The sequence below is a fragment of the Dinoponera quadriceps genome, unplaced genomic scaffold (genome assembly GCF_001313825.1).
Source record: "Dinoponera quadriceps isolate SergipeBrazil2010 unplaced genomic scaffold, ASM131382v1 scaffold10053, whole genome shotgun sequence".
Lineage (NCBI taxonomy): Eukaryota > Metazoa > Arthropoda > Insecta > Hymenoptera > Formicidae > Dinoponera > Dinoponera quadriceps.
Genome location: NW_014567536.1, coordinates 1 through 11,467, shown reverse-complemented (window position 1 = coordinate 11,467; position 11,467 = coordinate 1). Strand labels below are relative to the sequence as shown.

The window sequence follows — 11,467 nt, the reverse complement described above, 5'->3', positions numbered from 1 at the left end:
GAGAGAGAGAGAGAGAGAGAGAGAGAGAGAGAGAGAGAGAGAGAGAGAGGGGGGGGAGAATATTAGGATTGAAAACGACTTTACATGAGAAGAAAAGAAGATGGGACAAAGGCTAGAAAAAATTGCGAGAAAGGAAAGAAGAAAAGGAAAAAGGGTATGAACAGAATATGGGGAAGTGCAAATAGAAATGAAATAGTGGAAGTGAGATGAGTAAGAGGAAAAATTAAGATATGAGGAAGGAATATTATGGTGAAAATAAAGAGAAGAGGCGAGAAGAGGATAGAATAGGATAAAGAGGGAAGATCGGAATAAAAAAAACGAGGAATATAGAAAAAGAAAAGAAGGAGAAAAAAGGAAGGAGGAAGAGGATAAAAGTGGAGAGTAGAAGAGATAAGAAAGAAGAAGAAAAAGCAGGAAAATAGCTTTCTGGAATATGACAGGAGTGAAGAATAAAGACAAGGAATTCTGGGAAGGGATAATTGAATGGGACGTGGTAGTGTTAATAAAGACATGGGAATGGAAAAGCATGAGGAATAAGTTACCAAGAGAGTACAGATAGATGGTACAGATGGCAAAAAAGAAAAATAAAAAGGGAAGAACATGCGAAAAAATGTGGATAGAAATAAGGAGCTGAAAATAAAAAAAAAAGAAAGAAGAGAAAGTGCAGGGAAGAATAATGTGTATGGTAAAGATAAGAGAGGAAAAAAAAGGAAAAAAAGAAGAAAAAAATAAAGGAAAAATAGAGAATAATAAAACTCTATGTGGAGGACTTAGAAGGAAAATTAGATGAATTAACAAAATAGATAGAGGAAAGAGAACAAAGAGTAAGAATAATAATAGAGGAGGGAGGACTGTAATGCGAAGACAGGGAAGGAAGAAGAATGAAATGAAGGAGAAAGGGAAAAGGAGAGTGGAAGGAAGTAGAAGGACAAGAAAGTGAATAAGTAAGGGAGAAAATTGCTAGAAAGTTTACAGAACGAAGTAGATGGATAATTACAAATGGGAGCACAAAGAGGGGCGAAAGTTGATGGGGACATGTGAGGAAGAANGGGGGGGGGGGGGGGATTTGAGGAAGAAGGAAAAAAAGGGATTAGAAAGGGGATAGAGAAAACAGAAACGTAGGCGTGGTATGTGTATGTGTGATAAAAAGAGAGGAATAAGAATGGTAAAAGATATGATAGATATAAGCAATGCTTGCCGGTATTTAGATAAAATTATCTAAATAATCATACAGATGAATAGATAGACCATCTTTATCTTTACCTAAATGGAAGAAATACAAAATATCTTCGTCTTCATTTTAGATAGAAAAAAAACATGTTATCTCATCTAAAAGTGATCTGATGAAATGATGGTTTGATCCATATTCTCAATTCCTTTTTCGATAAAATGAACGAAATAATATAAACCTATATGTTAATCCCGTATCAGACTAAGCATTGAAGATTAGATTTAGACAAAATATAATTGTCTCTCTTTAACTTATTGCACCAATTCAGCAGTGCAACTAAAAAGAACAGACTATTTGTTTCAATTGATTCATTCACTTTAAGCCCATATCAAATTGTCAATTGTGAAGGCCGACCTGACTGTCAATTACGACTGCCAACTCTTAATGGACCAATTACAATAGACTAGTTACATGACGCTTCACTATAATAGGCCCTTCAAGAGCTGTAGAGACAGTTGTAACCGCTAGTGAAATCCTTCACAGCCAGTAGTTTGATATGGGCTTTATAGAAAAAGACTGAAATAATGACTGCGTTCCGAAAACACAGCGATTAATGAGCAGTCGATGATAATTGGTCTTTTTTGTTAAATCCTAAAATTTAGAGCGACTACGTTGATGAATTACTTAATCGTTATACAATTTTATGATCTGCGTAATTTTTATTATAAATTTTTATAAAGTCTCTCATAAGACTCTCGTGAGACTAAAAAATTAGCTGGATAAGTAGCGCTATTTATCTTATCTTTTATCTAGGTAAATTACAAGTCAAACCATCTCATCTAAGATGAATTTTTCAGATGTTCATCTCAACATCATCTAGTTGAATCTGAAATCATCTAAGGCAAACACTGGATATAAGAGTAAGATAGATGTAAGATAAATGTAAAGGCGTCCGCCTACAGAGTACAGTAAAGGGTGAGTACCTCCGAGGGGGCACAGTCGTGCTTCCAAAGTATCGTGATACCGCGATTTCGCGATCTAAATTTTCAACGAGAGAAGGACTTTCTGTGCACAGATCCTTATTTGGTGGTCCCGCGTCCCGACTTTATGACCCGTGCTCTACCCGATGGCTGAGACGTACGGAGGATATTGGGGGATAATAGGGCGCAAGTAGGGAATGTGAGGAACGAACAACAGAATACCGAGTAGCGGTCGACGAAAGGAGTACCAGGTGAATCTCAACATATTAGAGATAATAGACTATCGCCGAGAACACACTGATATCAAAGTTTCCTCTAATGTTTAGCTGATGAGGAAAACGAACAGCGGAAAGCTACTAGGAAAAGCGGACAGCCACGCGAACATCAGTGGATCGCTACAGGAAAGACTGGAAATGCTATTGTCGGCAAAAGGAAGAAGAGATAAGAGGCATGAGAGGTGAGATCGGCGACTGAGACAGGCAATCGACCGTCAGTGGAAGTTCGTCGAACTTTCGAAAACCTGCGAAAATATCCGAACCAAGGAGCCATGGCGTTATCATAGGCATAGTAAAAATAGATCGAGCATGTCCTCTAGTAAGCAGTGAAGATCAGATAGAAAAAACGAACAATAAGTGCCGTATAGCTTTCTTTCTCTAGTGAGAAAAGAATGGGAGAAGAAGGGGTAAGAGAGTTAGCAGACAGCTGAATACTTGATCATTCGCGCACCACTAATTTTCTCACTATCATATAACTTATTCTGGTGTGTGAACAATCAAGTATTAAGTTGTCTGCTCACTCTTTCTTACCCCTCTTTCTCCCCACTTTTTCCTCATTAGAGAAAGAAAGCTACACGGCACCTATTGTCCGTCTCTTTCTACCTGACCTTCAGTTCTCACACCTCATGCTCACTCTATTCTTACTATAAGTTTTACTAATGGGTCGTGTGCTCCGACGTTTACTTCTTTGGTAGATAGCTTCGTGTTATTGTTGTACGAACACGAGATACCAAGCGACACCGCGAGATTACGAGCGAGAGAGAGGAAGAGAGAAAAAAAAACAACTCCAAGCAAAAGTGAGGATATTGCACAGCCCAGAGGGCTACATCGCCCGGAGCATCGATAAATTATAAGACCACTGATCTACACCGTTACTAAATGATTATCGGGAGGAGAAATCTACACGGTCAACTGCCGAGACATCCGAGCTTTATTCGTAAATAATTTTCGTGGATACTTAGTACAACTTTCAGAGTCTGTCGTTGTAGCCGCGCCGGGAGGATTACTCCGCTACGTCGAATATACCATCGCTCCAGATTCGAGGCTCATAAGATCGCGGACGCAGAAAATAACTCTTCCGTGGATTCGCTGTGGACCACCAGAAAGTCCTCTCATGAAGGTTACCCGTCGGACTACTGTTTTGTAACGGATGCGTAATGCCACAGCATTAGCGCTTATTTTAGCGCTTATATTCGAATAAACGATCATTCTATATAGTACCTTGACGTACTATATTTTCTGATAACCCTATCGCCATTATCTTACGAACTCTCCCATTTCCGACTTTAATCACCGCAAGCTGCTCGCCGCAAGGCTAGGTGAAAAGCATTTTAGCGTTGAAAGAAGCCGTGGCTATCGATTTGACCTCTCGTGGTAAATTTAATAGACGCGGAGATTCGTGCCTGGCGCCCAACAAATTAGTGTCCACGCTCCCGCGGAAATTTAAGCGGCGGCAGAATTTGCATTAGCGATTTGGACCGCGAATATCGGTCGCAGATTATAGCCTTATAGGAGAATAATAAAATTCATATATACGCTGCCACGATTAGAAATTAAGCTATCTGGTTAATCGTTTAGCCTCAGTTTTCCATCGAAGGCCAAAAAGTTGTACCGGGCGAGCTTTAGTAAGCCCGTGATCAATGACTCAGTCTCAGAAAATTTCATTAATTCATTGGATTACTTCATATATTGATGCAAATATAATAAATTATATAATGTGAAGGAACAAATGTCGTTGGCGTTGCTACTATCCATTATATGCGTACAATGGTAGAATTTTAGCTCGGCTATAGCTAAAGAGTTAAAATGATTGACGAATTAGTGTGCATGATGCAGTGAGACGAATTCTATGGGACAGTTTAGAAAGATATATCTTTGGAATGTGTTGACTATCTCGTAACAACGAATATCAGCTGGCTATGAAAAACGGAGTAATGTTGCGAATATCGAATGATGAAGTTTGGTGTCGCACGTTCTATTTTACATCGCATGCCAATATTCGTCGTTGGAAATTATAAAATTAGTCCAAGATATGTCTTTTTAGATAGTCCTACAATATTCGTTTCTCGTTACTCGTCCACATGCACTTACACACACTTATTTATTAATTTTCTTTCATATACAGTGGCGGACATATACTTATGTACAGTTAGAAAAATTAAGTTGTATTCGTTGTATACTTAAACATGAAATAGTTAAACAAAAGTCCATTACGTTTTTTACAAGTTTATTGCATATATTATGAGATAGCAAAACAGTGTTTATCGATTTATAATAACTAAAAAGTTTCTTATGTTTGTTTGCTCAAGTGTCATATTTTCTGCGGACATGTACTTACGTACACTGTGGTAATACATAGATAGGTTAAAATTTCTGCAATGTAAACAATATTTATCAGTATCTACCGAGTAATGTAGGTAGAGAGACGTGTTGTGACAGCTGTGATGAACAAACGAAAGAATATAACGCTAGAACAACGTCGGCAAATACAGCAGCTTCGCAAAAATGGGAAATCTTATCGGAAGATTTCTACAGAGCTTGGGATATCTGTTGTATAGCTTGTTATGAAGCTATATAACATATTAAACGTCATGGAACGCCAGATAATATCCCTCGTAAAACGAGACTACGAAAAACGGTGAGACCATGGTGTGTTTCGGGTCATTATCTGCTTGATAGATCCATTCTTCCAGCATATATTTTTCAGCAAATGGAAACAGTACATTTTGTACGAAGTTCAAGTACGTAAATCTGTCCATGATTCCTTTTATTCGATGAATAGGACCTGTATCATTAATAGTCATAGAATCCCATACGACTACTGACCCGGCACCTCCTTTTACACTTGGTTTTATACAATTCTTGCGATATTTTTCACCTATACGACATCTTACATATACTTTGCCATCAGATCCGAATCGATTAAACTTAGATTCATCAGTAAAAATACCTCGAGACCATTGTTGTTGCGTTCAGTTTAAAGGTTTTTTTGCAAAAGCGATTCTAGCTCGGCGATTCTTTTCTGATTTGAATGGTTTCTTTCTAGCAACGCGTTCATATAATTGAAATTCATTCAACCTACATCGGACAGTTCTAACACATATTTTTATCAAGATTTAATGATATTTCAGCGTGAATATCAACTGCAGTTTTAAATCTATCTGATTCAGATAATCTTTGAATCTTACGGTCAGTTCTTATGTCGGTTTTTCATGGTCTCGCTTTACGAGGAACATTATCTGACGTTCCATGACGTTTAACACTTTCACAACCGCATGTTAGCGCAGTGAAACGTCGCCAGTGGCCGGCAATATTTTGGAAGAAAAAACTTTACGTAAATTCATGAAACAATTAACATTATTATGACGTGCTAAGAAAAGTTTTGCAAGTGGCTTGCCACTGGTACCACGTGGGAGTCACCGGCAAATAGCGACTGGCCTATCAATGGTACCACGTGAGTGTCACCGGCAAATAACGACTGGCCTACCAATGACACCACATGAGTGTCACCGGCATACAACGATTGGCCTGCCCATGACACCACATTGGTGTCAGCGGTTGTGAAAGTGTTAATATGTTGTATAGCTTGGTAACAAACCATAACAGATATTCCAAGCTCTGTAGAAATCTTCCGATAAGACTTCCCATTTTTGCGAAGCTGCTGTATTTGCCGACGTTTAGCGTAATATTCTTTCGTTTGTTCATCACGGCTGTCACAACACGTCTCTCTACTTACATTACTCGGTAGACACTGTTACATCTCTATTAAATCAACTTATCAGTCAGTAACTGATAAATATTGTTTACATTGCAGAAATGTTGACCTATCTGTGTATTACCACAGTGTACGTAAGTACATGTCCGCAGAAAATATGACACTTGAGCAAACAAACGTAAGAAACTTCTTAGTTATTATAAATCGATAAACACTGTTTTGCTATCTCATAATATATGCAATAAACTTGTAAAAAACGTAATGGACTTTTGTTTAACTATTTCATGTATAAGTACATAACAAATAAAACTTAATTTTCCTAACTGTACGTAAGTATATGTTCGCCATTGTAGATTTCAATAATTATCGTGATTATTTGCGAAATAAAAGATCTTTTTGTTCAGTTTGATGAATTCTCTACCTGTATAAGAGTGAATATATGTGTTGTACCAGGCACTATATATCTACAGGGTGTTGCATCAACATACGACTCATTACGACGGGTGGCCTGCTCAAAGGCACGCGCACTAACTTCTAACTTCTGTCAAAGTTGGTAATGTCAAAAAACAATAAAGAAAATAGAAAAGAGAAAAGTTTGTTATTTTATTTATATACTTACTTATTAATCTTAATTATTCTGTCTAACCCATTTGCTTTTTCGTGTTTATAATTTTAAATATTTTATACATACAATGTTGTTCGGCTCTTAACCGATCATAATGCGGACTCGTTGAATTCATGATAACTAGGAACACTAAAACTTCGTTGGAAAGGTATGCGAGTGACTATATCAACATAATGAGTCATATGTTGATGCAACACTGTAGATATATGCACGCCCGTATACATATACAGAGTGTTTCAAAAAGATGGGCTAGCATATTCAGTAATGTAGGATGTATCAGTGCAAATAAAAAAGCTAGAGCCATCTTTTGAAAACGGACCGAACTAATTTGTACTCCCAATAACTTATATAATACTATTTCTAATGATTCAGATATCGTATTGATATCTGTAGACAATAGAAACATATATTATGTTTAAAAAAGCATTATATAAAAAATATTCTTACACTTGTATAAAAATCGTCATGTTCTGCACTTAGAACAACTTCTTTTAATTCCTTTGAGATGCCTTTAACATGAGATAAATTAACGCGATTATTATTGATTGTCAATAATTCGTGTACCATTGCCTGATATGTCCATTGATTTAATAGAGGTGTAACAGGATCATCTCTCCTATCAACTATTAGAAGGATAGGATTAGATTCCTGTCTGAATTCAAAAGAATTAGATTCTTTACTAAGCACTTCCCTTATTTTTTCTGCTAATCTCTTAGCCATGCCGGAACTATTTTGATATCTAATATATGGGCATTTCTTTAGTGACAGTAAAACAGAAGTTATTCCTTGGGCAGTTCTATATAAATGCACTGGATCCCATGTTAGTCCTTGAATCATAATATAAATAATACACATTATTAATAAATAGTTTAGTAAAAGAAAAGCTTATTAAAGCTTATTATATATCTATATAACTTTATTATATATCTATATGATAAGTTCGTTTATAAGATTAAAATACCTTCTGAGCATGCATTTATGCCGAGTGAAAATAAATGTGGATTAATTGCTAAATAATCCGCATAGTATTCATGTACTTCTCTAACGACTTCCTGTTCATCACTTTCTGCCAAAAGTTTTATATCTGCTTTTGCAATAATATTGCTGAAATCTAACACAAGTTAAATATTATTAACTAGCTTATATAAACTAAGTATTATTAATACAATATATACTATTAGGTGTTCAATAATAGTCGTATTTAGCAATATTCCTTGTTCAAATAAAATCAACACACAATAATACCGCGTAAAATACATTAAAAAATTGACTATAATTTATAATGAAATAATATAGCACTACTAATAGCTTATTTGGAGTTTCCATGTCAATTAAATTTTCGATTCAAATATCTAAAAAACTAGAATTGAAATAAAAAACATAAGGACACTTCTTATGCATTATGAGAGTGGTATTATTATAAAGGTAATTTAAAGAATAACTTGGTTCGGGTACTCATAGAGGAGTATGATGATAACATAAGCAATAACTGTGGTTATAAATGTTTCAAACAATAATGTGAAATGAATAAAATTGGAATTCGAAATGTAATTCGGTTCTTTTTTTGGAAAGAAAAACAACGGACGAAATTCATGAGAGAATTTTTCCTACGTTGGGTGACTTATGTCCTTTCTATAAAACCGTTCCTATGAAACCGTTCGCTTTTGGGTAAATGAATTCAAGTGTGATAGTACAAACATCGAAGATGCACCATGTTCTAGAGGTCCGAGAATGTTGTTATGCCAAAAACTGTCAATAAAATCCATAACACGGTTTTGTCCAATAGGCGAGTGAAAGCGTGCGAGATAGCAGAGATCATGGGCCTCTCAAATGAGCGAATTCATTTCATTTTATATTGTATAATAAATTGAATATGAAAAAACTTTCCGCAGGATGGGTTTTGTGTTTGCTCATTGCAAAGCAAACGCGAGTTCGTATGCGGACATCAGCCGATTTTTGAAGCTATTTAAGAAGAATCCGACGGATTTCATGTCGCGTTTTGCAGCTATGGATGAAATTTGGTTCACCATTACACATCTAAATGAATACAATTCAAACAGTAGACTGAATGAGGTAAAACGGCTCCGAAAAAGACGAAGATCGTATTAGCGGCTAGAAAGGTAATGGCATCAATTTTGTGGGATGTGAAAAGAATTCTCTTGATCAACTATCATGAGAAAAAAAAACGATTACTGGCCAATGCTACGAAGCATTTTTTGGGAAGGTAGCGATCGTGGAAAACATCCCAAAATAGCCAAGAAAAAAAGTGTTATTCCACCATGACAATGTACCAGCGCATTCAAACGTTACCGTTTAGCAAAAATTAACCGAATTGAACATTCTTCTGCATCCACCGAATTCATCTGATTTAGCTCCCTCGGATTTCTATCTGTTCCCGAAACTAAAAATTTTCCTAGCTGGAAAGAAACTTGGGTTGAATCAAAAGGCGGTAAAGGCTGTAAACGATTATTTTGAGGAAAAAGAAACTTCTTTTTGAAAAGAATCGGAAACCTGGAGAAACGTTGAAGGAAATATTTTGAGCGAGCGGATTATGAAAAATAAAGTATCTTATAAAACTAAAAGTGTTATCCTTAATATCAACTAAGTTATTCTTTAAACCATCTTCGTAATATTGATGGAAGCTTTTAATTGTGACTAATAAAAATCAACGTAAATAATTCTAAGATTATCTCGACTAGCGAAAAAAATAAATTTTTTCCGTAACAAGTTCAGATTTCAGTCACGTACGTACAATCGAATACATAAATCAAGTTCTTTTTAAGTGAAGGATGGAAGAAATAACGTATTTAGGTTTCGCGTATTTTTTTGCAAGCCAAAATTCAGGCAATGAGCGTCTTTAACACTGGTCTGTCGATGATACAATATCATCATGTTACCAATATAGCAGTCCGTCGACAATATAATATCGTCGCACAAATTTCGGCATATAGTACACCAACAATATAGTAGTATCATGATGAGAGAATATTAATATTAACAATATACATATTCATATGATTGAAGATAAATGATAGATAGAAATAAAAGCGAAACATTCTTAGCAACGGTTTAGCAATGTTACAAAAAATATAAATATGATGGGACAACCACGATCAAGTATTAGAAAGTGACGAATATGGATAACATGGTTGAAAAAGTAATGAACGAAAATGTAAAAATATTAAATAATAGAATTATATCTGATTGAGAATTTTCATCGGACGATGTGAAATTATTATATCTTCAGAGGATATACAAAATTTCTTACAATCAATTATTAACACATTACAAAAAATTGTAAACGTGATTTTTTATCGGGCGATTATCATCTGTGTAAATTAATTTATCAATGTTTGACTTTTTTCAGTAAACAAAAAACTGCTATCTTTGATTAAAGCAAATAAAAACAAATGCAAAAGTTAAAATTTATATGTTCATTAGTAAGAGAACAGTGTGAATACAAGTGTTGCAATAATAAAAAAACTAAATTGCTGTAATTTTAATAAATCCTTTTATACCGCTGCTTATTTACAACCAAAAAAGTGCGGCTAAATATACGGGGTAACTAATGGATGGAACATGTATTGAAAATAAACGGTTATATATCCCCTTCTAAGCGTCGATAGTTGTTTCACTAACTAGGGTTTGCTACCTGAGACCCGTCAATTTCTTTTGGACCGTCATACAAACATTTGCGAGTGCCAGGGTGGGAGTGTTAAGTATAGAAGAAAAAGTATATCTCATCGAGTGCTTCTATACTAGAGGCAAGAACTATACTGCGGCGTATCGTGCATGTCGTAGTAAATATGGATCCAAAAAGATTTCAAGCGAAACTATATTTAAAAAGTATGTTTTTTGATATTTTTTACTCATCTTCTTCTTCCGTAGAATCACGCTCAATCACTATTATGTCGGTTAAATGAGAGTTTATTTATTTTTCAATATTTTTTTCACAGGATTATTAATAATTTTATTATGTACGGCACTTTGAGCGATCGTCGACATGATTTACCTGGTCCATCTCGTACCGTTAAAACAGAAAAAAACAATTGATGAGATTCGAATATATTTTGAGGAAAATCCAAACACTTCAATTCAGAAAACCGCTCAGGCTTTGGATTTAAAATGAGAAAGATTGAAAGATGTCATTAAGTTGCATCCGTACAAAATCACAACGCATCAGTTGCTAACAGAGAAAACGATGGAGAAACGAGTTGACTTTTGCAAAGCGATAACCGACACGTTTGAAAGTAACGAACTCGATGAAAACAAATAATATTTATGGATGAAGCACACTTTTGGTTAAGCGGATATATAAACAAACAAAATTATCGATTTTGGGGACCAGAAAATCCAACCGCGTCATTTGCCGTTCCTCTTCATCCTTAAAAAGTGTCCGCGTGGGCTGCAATTGCTGTTAAAGGCGTCTACCTGCAATATTTTGAAGGAACTGTGACCAGTGAAAGTCACAAAGAATTACTGGAGACTAAATTCTTCCCCCATATAAAGAAACGAGGATTGGTGAAGAAATTTAATTTTATGCAGTATGGTGCGACCTCCACTGAACTCAGGAAGTGTTCAAATAAATATAAGGTCTAGTAAAAAGTAATCCATTATTTTTGTATCAAATTGGAAGCTTTATTTAACATAGTTACAATGATCCGATTTAGGTTAAATATGCACCGTTTTGTTCGATAACTT

At 35.4% G+C, this 11,467-nt stretch overlaps 1 protein-coding gene across 1 annotated transcript; it reads right to left on the bottom strand.

Moving 5' to 3' along the window:
- Nucleotides 1-7,213: 7,213 nt before the first annotated feature.
- Nucleotides 7,214-9,729, bottom strand: LOC106751479 (vacuolar protein sorting-associated protein 45-like; the record flags this gene model as incomplete). Its single annotated transcript, XM_014632378.1, has 3 exons — nt 7,214-7,593; nt 7,728-7,877; nt 9,684-9,729. Coding segments are annotated over 3 exons (576 nt in total), but the record flags the coding sequence as incomplete, so codon positions are not given.
- Between the last annotated feature and the right edge of the window lie 1,738 nt (nt 9,730-11,467).